Source organism: Oculina patagonica, chromosome 4 (assembly GCF_052425735.1).
Source record: "Oculina patagonica isolate OP01 chromosome 4, crgOcupat, whole genome shotgun sequence".
Taxonomy (NCBI): domain Eukaryota; kingdom Metazoa; phylum Cnidaria; class Anthozoa; order Scleractinia; family Oculinidae; genus Oculina; species Oculina patagonica.
Window position 1 is genome coordinate 5,335,337 of NC_135761.1, and position 13,450 is coordinate 5,348,786.

General features: G+C 38.9%; 2 protein-coding genes and 1 long non-coding RNA gene across 3 annotated transcripts in view; all 3 read left to right on the top strand.

Annotated features, from left to right (window-relative positions):
• Positions 1-13,450, top strand: part of LOC144651340 (uncharacterized) — a 29,138-nt gene that overhangs the window by 11,634 nt on the left and 4,054 nt on the right. The window lies entirely within an intron of this gene.
• On the top strand, positions 1,746-3,651 carry LOC144651300 (uncharacterized). The gene is made up of 2 exons (XM_078511241.1): positions 1,746-1,903; positions 2,585-3,651. The coding sequence occupies exon 2, from the start codon at positions 2,591-2,593 to the stop codon at positions 3,446-3,448; it is 858 nt and encodes a 285-aa protein (XP_078367367.1). The 5' UTR covers positions 1,746-1,903; positions 2,585-2,590; the 3' UTR covers positions 3,449-3,651.
• On the top strand, positions 6,355-7,311 carry LOC144651360 (histamine H2 receptor-like). Its single transcript, XM_078511298.1, has one exon. It carries the CDS (start codon positions 6,358-6,360, stop codon positions 7,309-7,311), a length of 954 nt encoding a protein of 317 aa, XP_078367424.1. The 5' UTR covers positions 6,355-6,357.

A 13,450-nucleotide genomic window follows, 5' to 3' on the forward strand; every position in this document is an offset into this window, starting at 1 on the left:
GATTATATATATAAAACAAGACCTTCCGATAAAAATAATTATTACTGACATATTAAACGGGAAAACGAGCAATTTGTGACCAGAATTTCAACCATTATTAGTAGTACTAGTAACGATTACTAGCTTGAAAGCATTTATCAAGTTCTTGCGAAAATCCTGCTATTTTCAGTTAATATCTGAAGAGCATTTCAGGCTTGTTTGATGTGTAAATTACGTGTCGAAATCAGGGGAGTAACACAAACATAATTAATAGTCGTATTAAAACGATTCGTATTTTAAGCAATTTCTACAGTTGAGAGATAAGGTTAAGCGAGGTGACCGGCGTCACATTTACATTTGTTGTTGCTGTTGTTTGGTTTCGTTTTTGTAAAATCGGGGCGAAACGTCTCAATTATTTTACATCATTTCATGATTCAACAATGTTAAAGCGTTTAGCACCCGTGTTTGTTTGTTTAATTCATTTAATTAATAATTGATTAAGAGAGAAGGATCCGATTGGAAATCATCCGTTTATCACCAAAAACTGTTTTTTATATAGAAGTTGATGTTAATTTGTTGTTGAAGTTGAAGTTGATGTTGAAGTGGATTTATTACGGTAATTAAAACGGTAATTAAATGATAATTGAGTGTTGTGGATAAATATAAATTCAGGAATACAGAAATTTAGCATTTAAGTTGTTAGAGTTACTATTGAGAAGATTTAATTGAGAACCAATAAAGATAGAAAAATCCACCTATTACAACTCCATGTTTTACAACTCCATGTTTTACAACTCCATGTTTTACAACTCCACCTTTTACAACTCCATGTTTTACAACTCCACCTTTTACAACTCCATGTTTTACAACTCCATGTTTTACAACTCCATGTTTTACAACTCCACCTTTTACAACTCCACCTTTTACAACTCCATGTTTTACAACTCCACCTTTTACAACTCCATGTTTTACAAATCCACCTTTTACAACTCCATGTTTTACAACTCCACCTTTTACAACTCCATGTTTTACAACTCCACCTTTTACAACTCCATGTTTTACAACTCCACCTTTTACAACTCCATGTTTTACAACTCCACCTTTTACAACTCCACCTTTTACAACTCCATGTTTTACAACTCCATGTTTTACAACTCCACCTTTTACAACTCCATGTTTTACAACTCCACCTTTTACAACTCCATGTTTTACAACTCCACCTTTTACAACTCCACCTTTTACAACTCCACCTTTTACAACTCCACGTTTTACAACTCCACTTTTTACAACTCCACCTTTTACAACTCCATGTTTTACAACTCCACCTTTTACAACTCCATGTTTTACAACTCCACCTTTTACAACTCCATGTTTTACAACTCCACCTTTTACAACTCCATGTTTTACAACTCCACCTTTTACAACTCCACCTTTTACAACTCCACCTTTTACAACTCCACCTTTTACAACTCCAGTCCATGTTTTACAAATCCACTCCACTCCATGTTTTACAATATGCCCTAATTTCCCGGTACGCCACCTTGAACCTTATTTTCGGCATTCATTCGTTATAAACAAAACGTATGTTGTTTTGCTGACCTAGAAACGTTGTTTTGACCTGCTGTCTATTGTTTTAAGAGCAATTAGCTTGCCTCGCTCCGTGACGGCAGTGAACGAGATTTCCTGTTTGCAACAAAAGCAACCAGGAAACGGAAACTATCAATTTCTGGGTGTGACTGAATTTCCGTTCAATCTGTTATTCCCAGAAGACAGGAAGAACATTCCAATGTTATTGCCTCATACCCAGTAACCAAGTAAACGTTCATGAAGAACTTGGGCAGCATTGATCTGCGTTTCACAGTTCAGCAAAAGCTGTAGTTGCATTGGACTAAACAATTCTGAGATCTGCTGGTGGTTGACAGACGTAAGTCACATTTTCTGTAGTTAATTTCTTACTGTTTTTACTTCTTACCTGTGTCCAAATATCAATATAGCACAAATGTCAAGCGAACGAATATTTTTGGTTATGTCTCCGGCGGGTGTTAGAATTTTCAAGGATAGATTTAACGTTCCAATCTCTCCGCTTTCGATGACTGAACAATGTGCCTCTCTTTTCTTTGGAACTCAGTTATTTTAGACTCCACGATTTACAAGACAACTTCCGATAAGTGTTTTCCGTATATTTGTTATGTTATAGGAAGGTTTACACAAAATTGAATGCAGTGATGACTCAAGTATTCTATGTTTTCATAAATGTTCATCCACGTAAAGCACGATTAGGTAACTGAGGTACAGCCTTATGTGCCACGCAGGCATTTTAAGAATGTGTTCTATGACTAACAAACTAAGTAAGCTTAGTTTAAGTCTTTTAAGAACGCAAACACGGATAGGAAACAAATGTTCGTAACTACAAATGTTTTTATGGATGAGTGAGACGATTCATTTGTAAGTCACGGTTGAAAGCGAACTGGCTAACTCTGGTTGCATCATCTTTCAGTTCTGAGCAAAAGTAAAAAAATCTACTATGTTGTTTCAACTCCGAAACAACTGGCGTATTGACATAATGTTATTCATGTCATAATCGCTTATTATCCTTACCCAACAGGTCGTTATGGAATTGTACAAGAGTTATTTCGTCTTGGTCACCCTTGTTTTACTCGTGTTCGCAACCGTGGCATTTGCAGACGACTTTGCGGATGCTCGTAAGAAGATCGATCAAGCGAAGCCCGACATTGACTACGCTACCTTTTGTGCTGAGACGAATGCTGGGGAAGACAAAATTGCCTGCCGTATCAAAGACGTTCCGTCTGTTGGTTTCTTGGTTTGCAAGAAGCCTAAATTAGAAGATGCAAATTGCAGTACAGTTATCAACACCGAGATCGGCAATATACAAAAAGTTCAGACGGAAGGCAACATCAAGACAGTAACGATTTCTCCACCTCCAATTGACGGCGTCAAGTGCGGCAATGACTCGAGCACAGAGTGCAGTGGCTTTCTGGAGGAATGGCTGACTACAGATAAGGCAAGGTTCAAGCAAGTACGAGACCACATTTCTGACAACACAACAGCAGAGCTGATTGCTGATGTGAAGAATTTCACCTCTAAAGAAGGATTAGTTGCAACAGCCGCTGATCTTTCGAACATCAAGAAATATATGATGGTCGACCCGACGAAGGATAAGTATCGCCAGATATGTGACCTCCAGGGATTCTTTCTGGTGAAAGGAGGGTTTTTAGTCGCGGATGTACCATACCTACTTGAAGATACGAGCATAAACGGAACTTGCTGGGATGGTGAACCTACTACAGAGCAAGTTCTCGACGCTTTGGATGAGATGATTTCCGCTTTCAAAGGCGGAAATTTAGAAAATCACAATGGAGCAATTATCCCGTCAGGTCTTGACATCAACATGAAAATTGTCCTTGCATGTCTCCATACATTTCTCATGACATTGGTTGGGAGAATTTGATATATGTCAAGGAAATTTACTGAGTTCTTTGATTACTATGCCTTTCACCTACTTTAGCAATAAAAAACGATTGCAGATACTCGTTAGCAGATCGTGATTTCTCGTGGCATCCTTAAAATGAACTTTGGTCATAAACGGTAGCGATAGAACCGGATCATTAAAATGTAAAAACACAAATTAAAGGAATCCTGAGTAGGACTGAACACTTTTCTTTGATTTTGATATTGACTCAATTAAATCCAACAAGTAAGTCAAACAGGTATAGTCAATATTTAAGTGACAGTAAACAATCCCTCTATTTCTCCCTGAAAAAAAATATTTACAGGGCACTCCAGGGAGGGAGAAGGGCTTGTACCAGTCAGTTCCCCACCTCCTGCTCCCTGAGTAATTTGTCTTTTTCCAAGATTTGGCTCCTTGTGGATTAAACAAAGAAAAGTTAAGGGATTGTTCACAGTCGATGTATAAAGCGACGTAGTTAGCCTACCTGTAGCCGTACCCACGATCGGAGAAAAAACGGAAGGGAGGGAATCACCGCGACAAAAATATAGGCGTAGGGACAAGGAAAAAAAAAACGATTCTGTTTTCTTGCTCTAATGCTTATACTTATGTACTTTTTTAATACTCTCATGTCAAGCTCGCTCATTGCCCTTTAAGACTTATATTCGGGACATAATAAAACAGAATAGACTAAATATCCTCGCTATAGCCTGCAGGAAGCACTCCTACTGATGGCGATAAAGTCACTGTGAACATTTTCGGACAACACCACGGAAAGAATTACTAGGGGTACAAATTACGAATTTTGGTTCAGGAGATTTTTGAGCGAACGTGCTTGGTTCAGGGTTGGACGTGAGCAAAAAAAAACAAAACAAAAAAAAAAAAAACAACAAAAAAAAACACGCGGTAATTCTGCGTTGGCGGAATGGCGGTCTAGATCGATAAGGCATGAAAAATGGTATCTTTTAAGGGGTTAAAAAAAGATTGAGCCACACCCAGGTTGGTCTCCTTAAAGGGTTTAATTTAAATTTTTTCGGCGAGTATCCCAGTTCCTTTTATATGGAAGTCCCTCTCCGGGATCGACGTCGTGTCCAATTGAGTCAAATGTGAGTAAGGTTCCAATCAAGCCCAAATCTGAGAAAGTCTTGGTCTTAAGGATTCAAGCTGTGGATGGCACATGCCTACTCAAAATTCTGAAGTATACCTTGGGAGTCTTGCTATTGTTAAAACGTCTTTTAAGATTTGTAACGCGTCATGCAGCGGAGATGGCGCAAGACGACGTCACTGTGTTGAACAAATACAAAAAACAGCGATTAGAACTCTTTCACTCGAACAGCTCAAAGAGCTTTTGATTTCCCTGTTTATTGTTTCTAGTTGCTATATTCAACAATTGTTGCCTCGAAATTTAAATGATTTCAAAGCTATAGACATCTTTTCAAGAAAAGAAAACAAAGCTTCATAAACTATAATCACAGAGCTAATTAAAGGAAAGCCATCACCACCCACCCAGTAACTTGTCATTTTGATTAAAACTTTTCCCAAGCGAGAACTTACTTATCAAAACCTTAACCCTTGTGCAATTTATCTGACAATTTGCCGAGCTGTGTTTTGTCGAAATGCTGACAGTAAGGACCGACGTCATAAAATGCCAATCTGCCAGAAAAAAGGAAACTAATTACTGACCAGCCGTTAAGAGAAGTAAGTTTTTAAGTAACTTCAAGGCATCACTTTTTTGCGCGGTTTTAATATCATTCGGGGCAAAGTTGCTTTTATCATTTTGTCGAGAGAGAAACAAGCAAACAGAGGAACAGTTAACAGCATCATACATTTAATTATAATCCGTCGCTGAGAAATATTCATTCTTCGATTAAAGGTTTTTTTCAAGACTCGTTAAAATGAGGCAGTTAATAATCTCCAGGTCTTGTAAACAGCTGGGAAAGTCGCAATTAAAGTTAAATTTCTTTTAAAGTGGTTTAGACATAACACAACGCCGTGATCTTTTGAATTCTGTTTCACTAGAGCCCAGACTAACAACCCCTACGGAAGAATTTTGTTGAACTCGTGTCCTCAACTGAATATTGTAATAGTAATTGCAAATATATTTTGTTTAAACACATATCGTAACATTTCGTGTCTCCACACAGGAAGAAAAGCTCTTAAATATTTGGGTAAGTGGCGTCATTTGACGACAACGGCCGGTTTCCTTTATTATTAGGAAGCTTTAGCAAACTACGACGGCAACATGAACAAGAACGTCACCAAACAAAAGGTTTAACGAGCAAAACAATAACTCTGCACGTGTGATTTAAATCATGGTACATTTCTTGACCGTTCTCTGTGAAACAACAACGTAAAAAATGACCAAGTTCTGCGTATTTTGGAGAACGTGAACAAGAGCTAAATTTCCGTATTTCTATTTGGGGATGAACGCTTTCTTTGCATATTCAGCTTCGGTTAGTTCCTAAACTAATAGATACACTGAATACCTCTGGATAATTGCGAAATTCTCGAGTAAAATATAAATTCATTTTGCAACAGGCGTTGTCCTCGGCGTCGCCGTCGTCATTGCTAAAGCTCCCTATTATTTTAGTATGACCGTTTGCCTGATAGGCCTTTTAATTAAAACTATATTTGAATAATAATGCGGCAGAATATAGAGAAAGCACAGTTTCGTGCACAACGTGTTAAACTCTTGAGTAAAGTCACTCAAGACTCGGACAATTTCGACAGTTTTAACATGGCTAAAAGCTTTGAAACAAAGGCAGTTATCTCGAAAATGTTAATCTACCAAATAAAATAAAAAATGAAAGTGATTGCCAGCTGCTTTCTACAGGAAGACATTAAAGACCAAGCAAAGAAATAGCAAATTTAATGACGCCAGCGTTTGAAGTATTAGAGGAAACTTTATAGATATGGCGTTAAAGATTGTTCTTTCAACGTGGTATGCCATCACGGGTTTGGCAGCCATGGTTGGAAACGGGATGGTCTTGTGGTTTGTCGCTGGAAATAGGTCGCTACGAACACTTTCAAACTTGTTCCTGACTTCACTGGCAGCCGCGGACTTCTTAGTGGGACTTGTTATAGAGCCAGTGTGGATATCTATTCGACAAGTGGCTTATACCGCAGATCATCTGCAAACCTATGGTAAAGCTATCGACTATCTTTGGATCCACACGACTGTAGCTACTTCATTTAACTTGTGCTGTGTCACCCTGGATAGAAACATCGCCATCTGTCATCCTCTACGATACGAAGACATCGTCACTGATAGGAGATGCTATGTGCCCATAGCCACTGTTTGGTTCATGTCCTTAGTTCTCCCTTGCTCCAGATTCTTGGTTACGGATGCAAAAGGGCAAGAGGAATTATGGTTGTCTTTCTTAATCATCACGATGTTGGTACCCATGATAATTATCGTATTCTGCTCTATTCGGAATTTCAAGGCCGCTGCAGTGCAATCTAGGAGAATATCTAACAATACTTTACGGAATCATGATCAGGACGATGCTAAGAGAAGAAAAAAGAACTTCAAGGCAGTCAAGACAATTAGCATCGTGGTTGGACTGTTTATTATTTGCTGGTTGCCAGTTCTAGTGACTTCTTTTGCGGATTTTTTCGACGAAACATCGTCTTTCCCAGTGGTGTGGATATATGTGGAAGCGGTCGCGCTAACTTCATCGGCAATCAACCCGTGGGTGTATTGCTTACGTGGCGACGATTTCTATGAAGCACTATCTCGCACCTTTCGATGTCAAAGAGGACAAAATTCAAATCAGAATGCCCTTCCCATTCAGTTGAGAGATCAAACCACAGGCAGCCCAAGCGATGGCTTCGTTAATAAATTGCAACGGTCGTTGTCGGTTTGACTCAAGCCATCGAAAAATATGCTCCATAAATCGACGAATTTGAGATCTTTCGTTCCTAAATTACAATTAACTGTTAGTCAGATAAATAAAGATCACTTACCTATTGTTGATTGTGTGTTATTGTGAAATCTGGTGGGGTTTTGGGACGATTAATTCCTCAGTGTAAATTTCATATTTATTTGAAGCTTATACCGGACATTAGGATGACCATGGTTTCCTAACGAAGTAAATTTTTGATGTAATGTATATCAGACTATATGAAATAATTCATATATGAAGAGCGGATGTATATGAAAGTGATATATGATCGTCGCAGTGAATTTCCAATTTAAGCAATTGGAATAAAGAAGCCTGAAAAAAAAAATTCAGGGCTTCAACGGGATTCGAACCCGTGACCTCCGCGATACCGGTGCGATGCTCTACCAACTGAGCTATTGAAGCCACACATTGGGAGCGACCTCCAGGTCTTGTAAACAGCTGGGAAAGTCGCAATTAAAGTTAAATTTCTTTAAAAGCGGTTTAGACATAACACGACGCCGTGCTCTTTCGAATTCTGTTTCACTAGAGCCCAGACTAACAACCCCTACGGAAGAATTTTGTCGAACTCGTGTCCTCAAATATTGTAATAGTAATTGCAAATCAGGGGGGGGGGGGGGGGAAGAAAGTCGGCACTTTTCTTTGAATACATAGCAGTGCCTGGAAACGGTGCGACGCTATGTCAATCAAGCTGTTGCTAAGAAAGACATCAAACCAAAGTTTTGTTTTTTCAGAAAGATTTAAATATCAATGACTGCGTGCGTGTGAAATGAGAATAGTCGCGGTGTTTGCGTTTGATGTTTTACGCCGCTGAGATGTTTTTGAAATTTTCAGCCAGATTTGTCACCTTATGTCTCACGTCATTGAAATTGTTTTGGCGGCGTGGAATAACAAGCGAAAAATTTGTCACGGTTGAAATTTAACAACCAAAAAATGGGAAATAATTTCAGAACCATTGGAGTTATTTTTAATTAGTAGAATTCACAAGCCTTACTTTTGCCAGGCTGGTCACCGTTATCACTGTTTGTTGTTTTGATGTCCGGAAGACTTCAAAGAAGCAATCAAAATGCAAATAGCTATTTTGTTTTGTGCACGGCCAAGACCAAATCATGCGAACTAAACAATGAACCTTGTCAAGCTATTCACTACGCGCTTAGCAACCATTCGATAGCTACTGCGCAGTCTCGGTTGCCCGGCACCGCTATGATTACTTTTTGAGTCGTGTAACAAAGGAAGTTCCCCCCCCCCCCTATTGCAAATATATATTTTGTTTAAACACATAGAGCGGTTTTCACTTGAGTGCCGAAAGTAATTCGCGTTTGCATTGGTTTTGCATTACTACGCTTTGTGATTGGTTCAAAAACCTCGCACCACTTTCTCAGCCAATCGGAAGTAAAACCAAAACCAATCATGACACGCTCGCGCACGTTTTCCCGCGCTTCGTGCCGGCTACATGTATTTGCTTCGAGTTTTGATTGGTTTACTGGATTGCCTGTGTTCTTTGTGATTGGCTAGAGTGATAACTTTGGTTTTGGTTTTACGACACTCAATTGAAAACTGCTCTATCGTAACATTTCGTGTCTCCACACAGGAAAAAAAGCTCTTAAATATATGGGTAAGTGGCGTCATTTGACGACAACGGCCGGTTTCCTTTATCGTTATTTTAGTATGACCGTTTGCCTGATAGGCCTATTAATTAAAACTATATTTGAATAATAATGTGGCGGAATATAGAGAAAGCACAGTTTTGTGCACAAGGCATTAAACTCTTGAGAAAGTCACTCAAGACTTGGACAATTTCGACAATTTTAACATCATCATCATCATCATCATCACTTTGTTTACCCTCGGATTTGAAGAGTAGCTTATACAGCTAATATCTCCGAGCATTTCACAGTAAGCACAATACAACGGGCAAAGACCAGACCACAACACCGGGAACTCCATGCCCTACTCTTTACGATAAGCGTGTGGGTTCTTTTACGTCCCCTGCTGACCATAACACTGAAGATGCAGGAGACGGGGCCTACGGTTTATCGTCCTTATCCGAGAAGACTAGAATATCTAACCATTTGCAGATGTTATTGCAAAGGCAGCATATTCTCCTCAGTTATTTTAATACCCTGAGTGTTGGTCCGGTCTGGGACTCGAACCCGAGACCTCCCGCACTGTAGTCTGTCGCTCTACCAACTGAGCTAACCGGTCGGCGGTTCATGTCCTTAGTTCTCCCTTGCTCCAGATTCTTGGTTACGGATGCAAAAGGGCAAGAGGCATTATGGTTGTCTTTCTTAATCATCACGATGTTGGTACCCATGATAATTATCGTATTCTGCTCTATTCGGAATTTCAAGGCCGCTGCAGTGCAATCTAGGAGAATATCTAACAATACTTTACGGAATCAGGACGATGCTAAGAGAAGAAAAAAAGAACTTCAAGGCAGTCAAGACAATTAGCATCGTGGTTGGACTGTTTATTATTTGCTGGTTGCCAGTTCTAGTGACTTCTTTTGTGGATTTTTTCGACGAAACATCGTCTTTCTTCCCAATCGGGTGGAAACTAGTCGAAGCGGTCGCGTTTACTTCATCGGCAATCAACCCGTGGGTGTATTGCTTACGAGGCGACGATTTCTATGAAGCACTATCTCGCACCTTTCGATGTCAAAGAGGACAAAATTCAAATCAGAATGCCCTTCCCATTCAGTTGAGAGATCAAACCACAGGCAGCCCAAGCGACGGCTTCGTTAATAATTTGCAACGGTCGTTGTCGGTTTGACTCAAGCCATCGAAAAATGCTCCATAAATCGACGAACGTAACTTGAGATCTTTCGTTCCTAAATTACAATAAACTGTTAGTCAGATAAATAAAGATCACTTACCTATTGTTGATTGTGTGTTATTGTGAGATCTGGTGGGGTTTTAATAATAATAATAATAAAACATTTTTATAGCGCCTATCCAGGTCTGCTCTAGGCGCTTTACAAATCTACAAAAATTCGTTAAAATTAGCAGAATAAATCTTAAAAATTAAAAATGTACATTAAAAGTAATAAAAAGTAAAAATCGCTAAGAGTAATAAGTTTTTTTTAAAAAGATAAGTTTTGAGTTTTGATTTAAAAAAACTTAAATTGTCACATGAGCGGATAAAAAGAGGTAGACTGTTCCAGAGTTCAGGCGACGAAACAGCAAAAGCTCCGAGACCCATACGACTTGAGGTGGAATTTGACAGGGTTAAGGCGTGAAGAGTGTTTTGGGACGATTAATTCCTTACTCAAGTGAGGTAATTCGTCAGTGTAAATTTCATATTTATTAAAAGCTTATACCGGACATTAGGATGACCATGGTTTCCTAACGAAGTAAATTTTTGTTGCAAAGTTATTGTAATTTTGCTGTATTTTTTTAGGCTTAAAGAGTGTCCATGATTAGCTATGTGAAACTAGAGGTTGTTAATAAACTCCAGCTTGTAAAACAGCTGGGAAAGCCACAATTGAAAATAAAGTTAGGCTCCCGTTTTCCATGTCAAATAAACTAATGCTTATACTTATGTACTTTAATACTCTCATGTCAAGCTCGCTCATTGCCCTTTAAGACTTACATTCGGGACACAATGAAACAGAATAGACTAAATATCCTCGCTATAGCCTGCATGAAGCACTCCTACTGATGGCAATAAAGTCACTGTCAACAGTTTGGACAAGATGATTGACATTTTCGGACAACACCACGGAAAGAATTACTAGTACAAATTTCGAATTTTGGTTCATGATCAGGAGAGGACGCCAATATTTTTAAGCGAACGAGGCCTCGTTCAGGGTTGCACGTGCGGAAAAAAAAAAAAATACGCGGTCATACTGCGTTGGCGGTCTAGATCGATAAGGCATGAAAAAATGGTATATTTTAAGGGGTCGATTGAGCTACGCCCAGGTTGGTCTCCTTTTAGGGTTTAATTTAAACTTTTCGACGAGTATCCCCGTTCTTTTTATATGGGAGTCCCTCTCCGGGCCGGGATTGACGTCGTGTCCAATTAAGTCAAATGTGAGTAAGGTTCTAGTCAAGCCCGTGTCTGAGGAAGTCTAGGTCTTAGGGACTTATGCTGTGGACGGCACATGCCTACTCAGGATCCGAAGTATACCCTAGGAGTCTCACTATTGTTCAAACGTCTTTTAAGATTTTTAACACCTCAAGCAGCAGAGATGGCGCAAGACGACGACACTGTGTTGAACAAATACAAAAAAACAGAGATTAGAACTCTTTCACTCGAACAGCTCAAAGAGCTTTTGATTTCCCTGTTTATTGTTTTTTGCTGCTATATATTCAACAATTGTTGCCTCGAATTTAAATGATTTCAAAGCTGCAGACATCTTTTCAAGAAAAGAAAACAAAGCTTCATAAACTAACATAGAGCTAATTAAAGGAAAGCCATCACCACCCACCTAGTAACTTGTCATTTTGATTAAAATTTTCACCCAAGCGAGAACTTACTTATCAAAAACTCAACCCTTGTGCAAAACTGACAATTATTTTCCGAGCTGTGTTTTGTCGAAATGCTGACAGTAAGGACCGACGTCATGAAATGCCAATCTGCCAGAAGAAAAGAAAAATAATTACTGACCAGCCGTTTAGAGAAGTAAATGGAGAAAAGTAACTTCAAGGCATTACTTTTATGCGCGGTTTTATCTTTCGGGACAAAGTTGCTTTTATCATTTTGTCGAGAGAAGCAAACAGAGGAATAACTGATTAAAGAGTTTTTCAATTAAAGGGTTTTTCAAGACATTAAAATGAGGCAGTTAATAATCTCCAGGTCTTGTAAACAGCTGGGAAAGTCGCAATTAAAGTTAAATTTATTTAAAAGCGGTTTAGAGAGGGTAGCAAAGGGGTGTCGCGATCCCGTTTCACACACAAAAATTTTAACCAAATTCACACGTCACGTTTACTTGAAACAGCAGAATTCACGAATCCCGTGTCTTTTCTGGCTATTTTCACACGTCAAGGTATAATTTTTACCCTATTTTCACGCGTCACGGACAAATTTTTGCCCTTTTCACGTGTCACGCATAAACCCTTTGCTACCCTCTTTAGACATAACTTAACACAACGCCGTGATCTTTTGAATTCTGTTTCACTAGAGCCCAGACTAACAACCCCTACGGAAGAATATTGTCGATCGTGTCCTCTAATATTGTCATAGTAATTGCAAATATATTTTGTATAACATTTTGTGTCTCCACACAGGAAGGAATGCTCTTAAATATATGGGTAAGTGGCATAATTTGACGACAACGGCCGGTTTCCTTTATTTTAGTATGACCGTTTGCCTGATAGGCCTATTAATTAAAACTGTATTTGAATACAGTCCGACCTCTATTAAGCGGCCACCTATTAAGAGGCCACCCTCCATTAAGCGGCCGCTTTCCAAAGTCCCGATTTATTTGTCACTAAACTGCTGTATTTGATACCTCTATTCAACGGCCACCTCTATTAAGCGGCCGCGGCCACCTTTTTGCTGTCGCAAATGTATTATTTGTATGGTTTTTTAACTCCATTAAGGGGCCAGCAAGTTTTTTTTCCAGAAGAGAAATGGTGACAGATAATACATATCGTCCGTGAAATATCTTGAGCTAAGTTTTTTTACATACTTACTGTTGATGCAAAAAGGCCTAAGAAACTAGTCAACGATGTTTTGCATATTTTTCTGTACATTATCAACCCAAAGAAATACTGTACATTTCAACTACGTGCCCCCGGCCGAATATGGAGAAAGCACAGTTTTGTGCACAAGGTTTTAAAGTGCCACTATGATCAAATTTTTGATTTTCATTTCTTTGCATTTTCGTGAACAATTAGACTTTCTTAATCACCATGCCAAATTTCAATCTATTACGAACATCAGAAGTCATTTTATTATAACATTTATTCCGGAGAATTTACGGCCGCCATTAATCAACCTTGTTCCAAAGCTTGGTTGCGAATAGGGAGAAAATGACGTCAAAGCCCAAAAATACCTCACGGGTTGAAATTAGAATAACAATCCGCATAAAAAATTGCACGAAAAACAAGTCCAAAGTTTTTGTTTCTTTTCGCGTGATTTTCAATACATATTGTTATTA